Source organism: Esox lucius, chromosome 12, assembly GCF_011004845.1.
Source record: "Esox lucius isolate fEsoLuc1 chromosome 12, fEsoLuc1.pri, whole genome shotgun sequence".
NCBI classification, from domain to species: domain Eukaryota; kingdom Metazoa; phylum Chordata; class Actinopteri; order Esociformes; family Esocidae; genus Esox; species Esox lucius.
In genome coordinates this window covers 12,346,193-12,360,719 of record NC_047580.1, presented here as the reverse complement: position 1 = coordinate 12,360,719, position 14,527 = coordinate 12,346,193, and the positions used below count along the sequence as shown (strand labels likewise).

The window sequence follows — 14,527 nt, the reverse complement described above, 5'->3', positions numbered from 1 at the left end:
TCTCTCAGAAGGCATTGCATAGACATAAGGGCCCAATTCTCTTGGATTGACTTGCAGGAGGATTGGCCCAAAACACTGTGATGGGAGTTGCCCAGTAAAATAAAGGAGTTGCTAATAAACAGTGAGAGCCAGTAAACAGAAGAGGATTGTCTGACTAAGCTTTCTTTTTGGTAATCTGAGGAGTTTCTATGGACAGAATAACAATGCCTTAGTAAAACTAGTTCTGCAACTCGTTGGCCCATATCCGCAAATAGCTGTTGGGTGACAAGTTATATGCTTTTAGATCAAAATTAAGATGACATGGACAGATCTTAAAACAGCACCCCTTCGCTTTGTGGATATGGGCAGAGTCAAGTGAAAATTAATCCACTCAAACCTAATTGCAACCCATTTTATTTTCTGGGTTCACCTGTAATTTGTAATTACAGGCAATGAAGAAATACATACTGTAGTCCACGTCGTGTTTAGTGGTGACCATGTGACAATCCTTCAGTGATGTCACTAGTCTTAAAGCGCATAGCTCCTATTTCGTTTCTGGGGAGGTTTACAGGAAAGCGCTTATGCTTCTCCTTCCATTATAAATAACGCAAGAAAATGGTTGATGCTTAAATACAGATGGGTATATTTTCTCAAAAGGTAAGTCACCCTATTATGTTTTACTACAGCGAATAGGATCCTATGATGTGGTCGTATAGTGCAATCTTTGCCGATGCATCAACTGATGAGATGTAGTCTGCATCTCGAAGCGTCGTTTGGAAAATCACGGCAAAGAGGATAATAGCCACAGCTCTTTCAGGCATTCGAGAATAGATATTACCAAATTAACCGGATTGTGTGGCTGTATTTTAGCCGCATATAGCCTGTGTTTTACTCTCACATACACCGCAGAATATTTATTAGCCTGTATTTATACCTAGGCCTAGCTTTCGGGCGTACTGTTTATATACCGTATATATTCCGTTTAGTTATGCAGGTGGTGTTGGCTTTAGTAACAACAAGAAGTTATATAATTTATATTATCTTTCAACAGGTCTTGCGAATGGTAGGAGTTGGCACCTCACCTCAGACCTAGAGGGAGCCAGACAACAACGTCACGGATCAAGTGCCACATTACAACGGACTAATAACATGTGCGTCGTCGCGGACCAATGGCATAAATAATTGCAGTTTGACATATGCTTTCGAATGAAATTACGAGTTAAACATATTTAACAATCCATCCCGATCAACATCATCGGTTGATGCACTGTAGGTCAACAACGGAGATTTATTGTTGCGCTTACTCAATTCCTATAGGACTTCCTTGAAGAAGAGATGACAATCCCAATTTGACCTCTGGTTAAATAAAGGACAAAAAACATTATAATTAATTAGCTGCGTGATCGGACTGACGCCATGTATAACCCAGCCAACGATGCCGTGGCCGGATACTCAAGCGGTACCGTGACAGAGAAAGACCCAAGCCAGGAGACGACTCTGGGAAATGCCTACTCACCGGTGGACTACATGAGCATCACCAGTTTCCCTCGTTTACCAGAGGACGACGTGGTTTCCGGGGAAAATACTGTCAAATCTCGCAAAGACGACGATAACTTCCTCAGTGAGCAAGACACAGGTAAGACCATGTTTAGGTGGGTTAGAAACAGCCCAAATACAGGTGGGAAAAGCTGGTAGAGGCATACCCAAGAAGACACAAAGTTGGGATCGCTGCCAAGGGTGCTTCTAGAATGTACTGAATAAAGTATTTGAATACCTGAGTATAGATATTTATTTTTCAATAAATTGTCACATATGTCTAAAAACAAGTTTTCAGTTTTTCTCTATGGGGTATTGTATGTAGATTGATTAGATTGAACATATCAATTATAAATCCAGTCTATAAAAAATCTAATGGTTTATGACAGGTGAGTAAATCCTATATAATATTTTTTGCCTGCAAATGAAACATTAAAATTGCACTTACCCCTGACATTGGTACATTCTAGACCCAGACCTGTTCCTGAAGTCAGCCCGCCTGCAGCGTCTGCCCTCCTCAGCCTCTGACCTGGCCAGCCAAGACATCACGCCCCTGCGGGAGACCACCAGAGACCCCTTAGCGGAGGGCTGTGCCTGCCAAAGAGACGGCCTCACTGTCATCATCACAGCCTGTCTCACCTTTGCCACAGGAGTCACTATCGCTCTCATCATGCAAATATACTTCGGAGACCCCAAGGTGTGTGTGTGCGTGCGTTGGTGTGTGTGTGTGTGTGTGCGTGCGTTGGTCTGTGCCATACGTCTCTCTTCTCTTTTGTCTTCCACCCCTCCTCTCTCACTATCCTTTTTCTTTTGACCATCCCCCCTTTCCGTAACCTAAGCCAACTCCCGTCCTCTCTCTCCCCTGTGTGGCAGATCTTTAACCAGGGTGCGGTGGTGACCGACGTGGCCCAGTGTACGTCCCTGGGCTTCGAGGTTCTGGAGAGTCAGGGCTCCAGCGTGGACGCCGCCATCTCCGCCGCCCTGTGCCTGGGCATCATTCACCCACACACGTCCGGCATCGGAGGGTGAGTCTTGGCAAAAATTGCCATGGCGACAACAACAGAGAGTCGGTGGGATCACGTGGTCTCTTGGGGGAGTCTAGATCCATTTATAATAAAGGTGCTTACCGCTGCTGAGCGAACTCTGTCCTCTGTGGGATTCTGCAGGGGAGGTGTGATGCTGGTTCACGACATCCGTAGGAATGAGAGCAGGGTCATTGACTTCAGGGAGACCGCGCCTTCCGGCATCCACGAGGACATGTTGCAGACTGACCTGGAGCTCAAGGTCAGACATGATGGTCCTGTTTAAGAGCATTGAAACGTGAACGCGTTACGGAGAAAAAACATTACCAACTGACTGATACACAAACGATAGCGAGTAGTCGTTTGTGATCCTGAGCTTACTGTCTTCAAGAGGGGTATAAGCATTGGACTGGGGTATTATGGGATATATAATGACAAGAAGTGCTTTCCATCTCTGTTTTTGCAGCCCGGCCTGATGGTGGGAGTTCCGGGTATGCTCAGCGGGATGAAGCAAGCGCACCAGCTGTACGGAAGGTAACCCCCCCCCCCCCCACCCTCACAGCTTGGGACAATTCTACACATTTTATAGAAGTTGAATCTCTATGGTATTTTCAAAACAAGTTTCCCCAAAATTAGGCAATTGTCTTAAGATGTAGTGTATGACTCACGTACTAACTAATGAACAGACTAACGGAAAGAGATTGATACATTGCTGTGGGGGCCAAAACGCTTTAATAGCTGTGGAAGTCTGTAGGCTCCAGTTTTAGTACAGACTTTCATGGCAGTCCCAAAACATCAGTATTACCCTTGTGTGAAGCTGTAGGCAAGGAGCCAAGACACAGGCGCAGGGAGAACGGAGGACTTGAAATAAAGAAAATAATAAGTAACAAAAACAGAAACCGCACACGAAACCAGAAACAACATTACAGTTGCAGGAGAACCAATTAATGGCTGACAACGTACAGTAGGGAAGGAGGAACTCGAATAGGGACAGTGACGAGGAAAACATGGCAATAACAACAAACGGGTGTCTGTGCTCCAAATAAGGGCGTTGGATCTCACTGGCAGGCCTGCCATGCCAGGACGTGACAGATCGTTTAACAGGGCCGTTAAGGGCCTCTGGCTTTCTTGTCAAATGGGTTTTGAGAAGGAGAATAGGAGAGAGGATCAAATGGATGAGTAAGAAATGGAGATCTTCCCATGATCTGCATCAGCCTTGTTCAAGGGGATTATTAGTCATTCTCCTCTGCTCTGGAGGTAGAATTATTCCAGTTATACACAGTCATTATCATGGCTCAGTTGGTAGGAGTGTGGGACTTGGGAGAATGCTGTGGGTTTGATTATAATCTTGTCCTCATCCTCTATATAGATGTGTAAGTGTCTTTGGTCGAAAAAAAATATATGTTAAAAGGAAACAGAGGGATGTACAGTCAGATTAACTCATGGATGTGCGTTTTTTCTTAGCTTGCAGTTTGGAGATCAAAAAACAATAAAATAAAAATACAAACAACAGAGGGTGACAACAGCATACATGATAAAACCAGAATAAGTAGTAGACAATATAAAAACAATACAGCAGGACACAAACATGTTTAGACATATAGGCAAAGACAACAACAGGACTACTATATCGCCAAACTAAAATAAACAAGCACATCACATGAAGTTAAATATGTGAATAAATGAGCTTGGGATTTTTGGCAATTAAGTAAACTCTACGCACAGAGACATTAATATTGTATCCATCTGATTATGTAGTCAATAAACCAAAACTTGAAAAATATCATGGTACCCATTTTCAACAAACAGAGGTTTCTAAAAATGTTTTCCCAGAATGCCTTGGAAGGATGTGGTTACCATGGCAGCAGATGTGGCTAGAAATGGATTCAACGTGACACATGACTTGGGTAAGCATGAGGATTTGATCATATGCTAAACATAACATTTATCGTATCCATTTTCAAGAGAAACTCATAAGTTACATTAGATGTGTCCCCTCTTTTTAGCTGAGGCCCTGGCCAAAGTCAACGGCAAAAACCTGTCCGATGCGTTCCGTGCCCTGTTCCTCCCGAACGGTCAGCCTCCTCTCTCCGGCCTGTTCTCTAGGCGCCTCGACCTGGCCGCCATCTTGGATGCCGTGGCAGCCAATGGAATCGCTAAATTCTACAGTGGAAACCTGACCCAGGAAATGGCTGCTGCAGTAAGATGCTCATCTTGGTCCCGGCTGACAGCCACTGGCATTACATAAGCACTCATATATCCTGTACCGACACACTCTGACAGATATGCTCTGGGTAGCAGTGGCATTTAAGGACAGATTTAAGATCACCAAACCTCGAACAATAAAAAATGTACCATATACACATAACCATATATATCTGTAGGGGAAGGTGCAAAACTGCACTATCTATGTTTTGAATATGGAAATTACTTCAAATAAGCAAATGCATCCTCATTTATCGGCATCACATTTGTCAGAATTGTGAGGTATTATTATGTGCTACTATTGATTTGCAGTTCTGTGCAATAACATCTCTTGAAATGCACCTGAAAAATCAAGTTTTCCAAAAATGTAATGAAAATAATCTTGTACTTTCAGGTTCAAGCCAAAGGAGGAGTTCTTTCTGTGGACGATTTTGGGAACTACAGTACTATACTACAGCAGCCTGCAGAGAGTTCCTATCAAGGTGAACTGGGGGCTTCACTTTAAACCACCATTTCTTTAAAATTGTAATGACGGTTAAAATTCCTCTCTCAATGTTTGAACCAGCAACCTTGCAGCTAAATGACTCCATTTGTCTGTTGTTTTTGTAGGACATCACATCATGGCTGCTCCAGCCCCTAGCGCGGGAGCAGCTCTCATCACAGCTCTTAACATCCTGGAAGGCTACAACATCACCAGCCAGGTGCCCCGCAACACCACCTACCACTGGATCGCCGAGGTACTGCAACCCCATTTCCTTCACCGCACTTGACTTAACAACATGGCCTGCCTGAATACTTAGCTAGCTGTTGTTGATTTACTACATTAAGCATCTTGCGGTGTAGTAAAAGTTAATTCTGTATCCTTTTCCGCGTACCTCGACTTGCCTGTCATGGTGATCTGTCGGCGTGTCTGTAAAGTCACTCAAGATTGCTGTGGCCCTGGCTAGTGGGCTGGGAGACCCCATGTATAACTCCTCTATCACAGAACGAGTCACCCAGATGCTCAGGTAAGTTCAAACATACACGCACTATTTTCTATTGTAGTTACACACGCCATACACACGCATGCCAGTCACTTCACTTAACAGATGTGCCTATAAACAACTGTGTCTGGATAAGCCTGGAAGGTGTGTCTTTAGTGAAGACCTAGGGCCCCAGTAGACCTCTGTCGCATGACGTCTCGGAAAGTCAAATGGGGTGCGTTTACATACTTCTAATGTTTCACTTCAAAACGAGTGGTGAGATGGATGGGGCAGTGTGGTAATATTACCATTATGATTAATGATACCATTATGACTACAAACATTACAAAAGAAGGCTACAATATAAATCATGTGCGCAAACTGCCAAAATCCCCCCTGTTGAAGCAGAGGGGCGCAGTAAAAAACTAAAAATAACAGGTGTGGTTATAAAAGTCGAAGAGGCATGTAAGTGTGTCAAAGGGTCCATTCTTTATGGTCAGGAGTAGCAGTTTGTTATTGATAAAATAATGAAGTGGAAGCCAGTGAAGTTGGATGATAAGGGTGGATGTGGTCCCAAGTTTCGGTCTGATTTACAGTACGCCTGAAAACACCCAGATGAGAAACGCCCACTAGCAGCAGAATCAACAAGTGAAATTGGCCACTGAGAGTTGATTGTGTTTAAGTGCCTAGTGTGTTGGCAGTGTCCATGGAGAACAGCGCTACAATACTGCAGGCAGGATCAAACAAAACCTTGAGTGAGACTTTCAGCAGTGGGGTCTGTGAGAGAGGTTCTGGGGTGACGATATTTGTGATTTTGCTGCACCATTCGTTTCCTGTTGCCTGATTAACCTTCCACCTGACTCAGTTTAATATGACCTCATCTCTGTCCACCAGTAAGTCTGAGGCAGGGGTGCTCCGCCAGATGATCAACGACTCTCAGGCTTTCCCGCCAGGTCACTACACATCATCGTACGCCCTGGAAGAGGGCTCCGTGGCCAGTCAGGTCATGGTCATGGGCCCTGATGACTTCATCGTCTCTGTTATGAGGTGAGCTGAGAGACACAGCAAATCCTCCCTAAAGTCACAGACAGTCTTACCGCTCAGATCGCTTGGTCTCCTGTTCCCAATGCTAAGTGGGCTGTCAAAGTTAATACACTAATGCGTGCAATGAATTTCAAATGCTTAACGCTTAATCTTCCCTGATCAATGTTGTAGATAAACATCTCCAACCACCTTGCCTACCATATGCTTTTGCCAACTATTTAAGTGGCCTACCTCATGCATCTGTTCCCCCATTAACTGAATTTGAAAATAATTTAATAAAGACAGAATTATTTGGTTGTGGCCAATCATCCATCAGGAAAGCTACTGTTTGCAGGCCTCCATCTAAGCCCAGTTCTAACCACATGGTGGACAAAACATTAGCTGAACGACAATACCTTGATAAGCTTAGGTGTGAGTCAGTGCTTTCAGATGGCTGCACACCTAGCAACCCAAGTAGCCTAACAATTGCAGTTATTGTACTTGGTGTCTTGATCAAGAGCACAATGGTAGGAGATCTATTTGATATGGGTCATGGTAGAACAATTGGATAATGCTGAAGGTTTGAGCCAGGGTGGTCAAGTCTTTCCCAGGTTAGATTGAACAAATAATGAATTATTGCTCTGTTGTCAAAGGACCAAAGAGGAAGGGCAAAGTATTGTTTGACTATACATGCTATGGCAGTTGTTGACATAACGCCTGGCTGCAAAATGAAACGTCTGATCTCCCTCTAGCTCCCTGAACAGACCATTTGGTAGCAGGATCGTGACGCCCTCTGGGATTCTGTTGAATAGCCAGATCCTGGACTTCTCCTGGCCCAACAAGACCCAGAACACACAGCCTCCCAATCCGGTACCACCAGCCTTCATAAAACAAGTTGTATTGAATATATCTAAACGTCCAGTTAAGTGTCTAACCTTCGCTCTGCTGTTACTGTCTACAGAATAATGTCATTCAGCCAGGTAAGAGGCCCTTGTCCTTCTTGGTGCCCACGGCCGTGAGGCCTTCTCTGGGTCTGTGCGGCACCTATGTGGCCCTTGGATCCTCCAACGGGGACCGGGCCCTTAGTGGCATAACGCAGGTGTTGATGAACGTCCTGTCCTCCCGTAAAAACCTAAGTGACAGTTTGGCATATGGCAGACTCCACCCCCAGCTGCAACCTGATACTCTCCTGGTGGACTGTGAGTTTGCGCAGCAACAAATGCCAATTCTCCATGTTTCAGTCCCTGTATCTTTGTTGAGAAACCTAAAATGCTAAAAACAAAACGCAAAAAAACTTGAATCATGCTCGCTTTTCTCTTCACCCCTTACCCACTCACTCTCCATGTTTCAGCTGAGTTCCTGGAGGAGGACGTGGAGGCGCTACAGTTCAAAGGTCACCTGGTGCAGAGGGTAGACGTCCTCTCGTTGGTGGAGGGCACCCGGAGGACCAATGACCTCATTATCGGGGTGAAGGACCCACGAAGCGCAGACGCCTCAGCGCTCACCATGTCCATGAACATGCCTTAGCCCCCTTAACCCAGGCTGTGGGGGTGCGGGACTCAAAGAGGAACAGAGATTTATGGAAGGGTGTGAAAGAAAAACATCCATATTAGTGGCAAATACTTAGGCGGGAAAAAATGATGCTCGAAAGGGCTGATATACCGCCTAACTGTTGATTTTCTGTCTTTGGTTGTTACGGAATTGTGTAATATGCCAGTAATGAGTCTCTGAAGTAGGTTTAAAGCCCCTTTACTAAGATGGGGTGTAGCATGCTGTTTGCAGTTTTTGTCTTGGGCTGGGTTGGCCTTAATCCCACTTGGACGTGGCAAAGCACGGCCCGCACCGAGAGGACGGAAGCCGAAACGGCTGCTTCCGCCACAGAAACACACATGAACACACAACCTTACATACACGACACGTTTGTTCTTTTGCACACAGAGCGCACGTGGGTGGCATGCTCACGCCTAGATGCTCCTCAGTGACCCGTTTCATTTGACTGAGCACCACCACCGCTTCCCTCCTATGCTTGCACTCGTTCAAAATGGCGGTGAATGCCTGCGCACATCAGATAGTACGAGTTCCACGTGCCCAGTTCCGTTAACATCAAATGTGAACACTCAGGAGTTGGCTAGTCGCCCAGGTTGAGACCCCTTGATGTACAGTACGCTTTGACCACCCACTTACTGTGGGTGCATTTATATGGTCAGTGACAGAGTCGGCAACCGTCCTTAATTGGAGTCATGTGGCTTGAGTCAAAAGGTGTTGTAGCTCTTGTAGATATCTAGCCATTTGCGAACAATCGGTACAAGAGGCCATTTTGTGAATCTCTTCACAGAGATATTATGTTTATCTTAGAAAGAGACCGGGCACAGCACGTTTCTCTTCATGTGAATGTTATTCTTTACTCACTTCAATATTGAATGTTATTTATTTGTAATACTACTTTGTTGGAATACTGTAGTATGAATATTATTTTAGGATATCTGGGATGTAAAAAAACTGGAAAGGGTATTGTTGCAAACTTTTTATTTAATTTCAGAAAATTGCATTTAAGACTGAATGATCAGGAAGACAGGATTATGAAGTGCTTGTAAATGATTTGTCTATTTTTATATTTGCATATGTAGTTTATACTTAGTCATTTGCACTGTTAGAACAGAAATGTTTTTGCTTGATAACACACATAACTGTATCGGATTTACTTTTTAGTCTATTGAATGATTATTGTGTGTGTGTGTATATATATATATATATATATATATATATATGTGCCTATATTGGGGTTAATTGGCTTTTTATTATAGTACATATGAAGAGAGTCCCTTGGTAATCCAAAATGCTACTTCAGGTTAATTCTTTTACAGTGGCTGTCAAAAGTACTCATGCCACTTTGGACTTTTCCACATTTAGTTTTTTACATCATGAAATATAAATGGATTTCATTAGCGGTTTTGCCACTGATCAACACAAAAGAAGTCCATAATGTTTAAGTGACATGTTGTAAAAATAAAATACGGAAAAGTCCAAGGGCGTGAATACTTTTTGAGAAATAATCTATAGTCTCATTTACTTAAACATGCATTCCGGTATCTTAAGCACACCAAATTTGATTGATGAGTTACAAATTGGAATAGGATTTTTCAATTATTATCCAATTTTAAATTATTCATTCTATTTTTGGTTGTAATATATTTGAAATTGGTGATGTAAAACCAAATGATGCAACACACAAAAAGAATAACTACTTAAACAACTACTGACTGAAATTAAATGGAAACTACAGTTTAAACAGTAACACAATTAGATTACAAATTGGTAATCTAATTTAGGACCATGATAAACCACAGCTTGGTTGCATAAACAGTCATTAATGCCATGATGAAGTATTAAATAAAATGCATTTTTAACTGTAGTTGTTGAACAATGATAGGCCTTTACATGGGCACTATTTTCTGTATTGCTAGTTGCCTTTACTTCTCTAATGTCCATGTGTATGCACAGTAAATTTGTATATGCTACTCATTATATATTATTGAAAAATCTGAATTCTGAATGGAGGAAACACTGTATATGACCCAGTTAAGGAAGAAATATGTTTAAACAGAAATGTGTCTATGAAGTGGAAGTTACTCTTTTTTTTTTACAAATTATCTTTTTAGACAGTTAGTCATAGAAGTATATGTATTGTCCTCCAAAAATCTACTATAAGGATGAGTAATAAAGAAATTAGTAAATAAAGTGTGTTAATAGCACAGAAATTTTAAACATGAGGTGCAAACAATTACAAAGCAAATGTCAGGAACCCAGAGAAAATTATTGTAAAAGTACACACTTTTTAACTTCTTTCTACATAATGGCTGTGACCAAGCCTCTTTAAAGAAGTCAGGCTCATCGTTCCCTCAGATTTTTATTCCTTCTGTCAGATTTTTGTGTTCTTCATCATCTAATTGTAGAACCATTTTTGTTTTCAGGTAGAAAGATAAACCTGGTGCAATGATGCACTCTCATCTTTGTACTACAACCCAGTTTCCAAAATCATTGTGCAAATCATTTAAACCCTATATTCAATATAAAATAGTACAAAGACAACATATCATACGTTGAAACTGGGACATTTTATTGTTTCTTGAAAAATATATGCCCACTTTGAATTTGATACCAGCAACACGTTTCAAAAATGTTGGGACAGAGGCAACAAAAGACTGGAAAGTTGTGTAATGTTAAAAAACTAAACCTGGTGGAATATAACACAACTAATTAGGTCAATTGGTAACAGGTCATCAATATGATTGGATATTAAAATATTATTCCAGAGAGGATGGGTCTTTCAGAAGTAAGAGTGAAGAGGGGTTAATGACTCAGTGAAAGACTGCATGGGTAAATAGTCCAACAATTTAAGAATATAAATACATTTTCTATAAAATTGCAAAGAGTTTGGGGATCTCATCATCTATGGTATGTAATATCATTAAAAGATTCAGAAATGTCTGTGTGCAAGGGACAAGGCCGAACACTAATATTGAATGGCCTTGATCGTCAGGCCCTAAGGCAGCACTGCATTAAAAACAGACACGGTTCTGTAGTGGAAATCACTGCATGTGCTCAGGAACACTGTGTATGTCTCTATGTCTCTCAACAGAGTATCGCTGCATTCACAAGTGCAAGTTACAACTATTGCTTATTTAAGCAGAGTCCAGGGGCTAAACTGGCCTGCCTGCTGTCCAGGCCTGTCACTCACTGAAAACAAGTGGCGGATTATGAAACAAAGAATACAACAAATGAGACCCTGAAATGTTAAGCAGTGGAAATCCCATATCAAGCAAGTAACTACATCAATTGGTCTCCACAAGAAGGGGTGATGCAACACAGTGGTAAACAGGCCCTTGTCCCAACTTTTTTGAAACATGTTGCTGGCATCCAATTTAAAATCAGCATTTATTTTTCCAAAAACGATAACATTTCTCAGTTTCAACATTTGATATGTTGTCGTTGTACTATTTCCAATTAAAACAGGGATAAATTATTTGCACATCATTGCATTCAGTTTTTATTTGCGTTTTATGCAGCGTCGCAACTTTTTTAGAAACGGGGTTGTATATAGTCAAAAATTCTGAGGGTTAGAATGTTTCTTCAGCTTGTATTTCCTGGCTGGTCATTGTCTATAGCGACTCCCGCAGGCAGCTCGGACAACTGCAGAGCTTACTTAGGACAGGTTAGGGAGATTGCCCTGACACACATTGACCCATGTGACTTTATGTCCGGAAAAGCAGTCTGTGAACAAAGCAGAATGGAGTTCGGCGTTGTAACAACCGCACCGTGCCCTAGATACAGTTGAAGGAGGAAATCAGAGGGAACGTGTAATAGCCGGTCAGTTCTCAGTACCACCATGACCTCCACTAAAAGACTGGATACAATCGAGTGTAATGAGTTCCCTGTTCCATGGAATCCTGACCGCAATGTTTCATGCGTAAATTGTGACTGACATATGAATAGAAATGAGCCGTCAATTAGAATCCAAGTGCATGTGTAGATCAGTAATTTGGTCACCTGCTTCTATTTTGTTCCTCTCCGTTAGAAGGTTGCCTTGTCAAGGAGGATCAAAACTGCAATGTATCATTGGACATAACTGACTGATCTACAAATAATCTTTACTCTTGTTTTATAATGAAAGGTTTGTAGGTTCGTTTTGATCCTCTTAAACACGCCCAATTATTGTAAAGTCCTACGCGAAAACAGACGCAAATAGCGTATCTTAGTAAGAAAATATTCTGATGAAGAAGAGAAAAGATGGTAGTGTATTGTTCATTCAATGGGTTGTAACCGGTTGGGTCCGTAACGTAACGTTACGCTACGCATAAAATATTCACAAAGAATTACCACGTAAATATGTGTGTAGATCTTTATGAGAATACGGAGAAAACGGACATCGACAGAGAAAAATCGCGTCCCCTTTGCTCTGTGTTGGTTGCCACGGCTCCCCGATTGATGTTTTCAGCTAGCTAGCAGACGTTGCATCGTTGGACTTGCTTCCAAATGGATTCATCTGGTAAGGATTTAGCTGTTAGCAAGCTATCCGAGTTGTTTATTGTTACCATTTGGGTAAAGCAACTAAAGCGACTTAGGTAGTAAAATAACAACATAATGTTATCCAGCTTGAACGAAGTTAAATAGCTACTGTAGCTAACTAAATCATAACTAACTTGCTAGCTACAGTACTGACAGTAGCCGGTGGCGGTGCAGCACTGTAACCACATAGCTAGTCAATCATGTAGTTAGGTCAATAATAATGCAACACTAACGTTAGTTGCTGGATCTAGCTAGTCAGCGTTACTGTTGACCATTACTAACTGCTGTTTTCGCAATCTAGCTGGTTAACGGGCTAACGTTAACGCGCGTTAGGTAGGCTGAGGCCTGGTGAAATACGGTAGCTAGTGAACTTTCATTACGATGACAGCTTAAGGTTTCTGAGATCCCAATTGACTGTAAGTTAGCTAGCTAGTTTAAATGTTAAACTGCAAGTTCTGGATTTTGCTACGGGGCTCAACAATACGACCTGGCTGGCAAAGTTGTTGTTCGATGCGTATTCAAAGGCCTCTATAGTAAACGTTTTGTTTTGTATAACGTTGACCTCAGATTCAGGAAATAAATCGTTTTTTGCCAGGTACTAGCTAGTACAGTACGGTGCCTAGCGTTAGTAGCTAGCTGGCTTGTCGCGAAATCGAACAGTAACATCATGGGTCGACTCCTTAATACACCTTAGCTAGCTATTAATTTATTAAACTTTGCCTTTAATTTTGAAGCATGCTGTATATCATTGTTAACTGTAAGTACTGTGCAGCAGCTTGCAGTTTTGCTTTTCCTTAAGCTAGCCATTGGTCATTTTTAGGTTTGTTTGTTATATAACTTGCTACCGTTAATTTATAAAGCTAACCCTAGCTACTTAGCTAGCTAACTGCCATGTTGATTTTGGTAACGTTGGACCTTGTACATGCATAGCTAGCTATCTCACTTGTTTAGCTAGTTTAACTCGTTCCATCTCGTATTATAGTCATTGTAACATATACTGAAGTCAGTAAAAAAAAATGATGTTAAAGATGTTGTGACGTTTCTTGTTGGATAAACTCAATAAAGGGTTCTCCTTGCTCTCACCAAAATAATTTAATCTGTACATTTGACGTAAATACATTGACACTTTCTATGGTCTTTCCAATTATGTTTTCAGTTCTTGGCACGATCTACCTTTTCATTATATGTAATGGATAATTAATATCTATCCCAATTGGACATCTCTTTGAAAGTAAACGTTGTGTTTTTGTTCTACAGCATAGCGGGTTCAGTCTTCCCCACACCAGTCCTACTGAGGGGGAGGATGGCACATCAACGCCCTGTGTCAGAGCTTCCCCAGTGGACAGTAGTCCCAGAAGGGGAACCTGACTCCGACCTGGACTCCGGTGTCGGAGAGGATGCAGAAGAAGCTGGCTGTCACCACAGCAACGATGTGTTGCACCCGCAGGAGGGAGTTGGGCCGAGAGTCAGAGCGGGAGATTTCAACATCTTTGTTTCCTTTCAGGGAAACATGGAGGATGAGGACTTCCAGGAGAAACTAGACAAAATCCTGAAGAGGATGCCTAGTATGCTTGAATTAGGTTAGTAATGTTATTGCTTATTATTGCTGGTACACCTTTCTAACTGGGACGTTTTAAGCATTTCACTGTTGAAATCCATATTTCCAGAGCACTGTAATATAGGGATGAGCATTTCAGTTTTATTTTGCTGACAACTATGACAAAATGTAAAGTT

At 42.0% G+C, this 14,527-nt stretch overlaps 2 protein-coding genes across 2 annotated transcripts in view; both read left to right on the top strand.

The window, feature by feature from the left end:
* Positions 1-286: 286 nt before the first annotated feature.
* Positions 287-9,475, top strand: LOC105013966 (glutathione hydrolase 7). Its single transcript, XM_034296175.1, has 15 exons — positions 287-636; positions 1,031-1,615; positions 1,986-2,212; positions 2,389-2,540; positions 2,682-2,799; positions 3,004-3,071; positions 4,371-4,444; positions 4,544-4,737; positions 5,137-5,224; positions 5,352-5,479; positions 5,661-5,749; positions 6,599-6,751; positions 7,480-7,597; positions 7,689-7,926; positions 8,079-9,475. Exons 2-15 carry the CDS (start codon positions 1,396-1,398, stop codon positions 8,252-8,254), a joined length of 2,043 nt encoding a protein of 680 aa, XP_034152066.1. The 5' UTR covers positions 287-636; positions 1,031-1,395; the 3' UTR covers positions 8,255-9,475.
* Positions 9,476-12,469: 2,994 nt separating this feature from the next.
* ncoa6 (nuclear receptor coactivator 6) overlaps positions 12,470-14,527 on the top strand; it is a 40,009-nt gene continuing 37,951 nt past the window's right edge. Inside the window, exons 1-2 of the mRNA XM_034295827.1 lie at positions 12,470-12,773; positions 14,051-14,309. Coding sequence (XP_034151718.1) covers positions 14,097-14,309 — 213 coding nt within the window. The 5' untranslated portion in view covers positions 12,470-12,773; positions 14,051-14,096. The remainder of the gene's footprint in view (positions 12,774-14,050; positions 14,310-14,527) is intronic.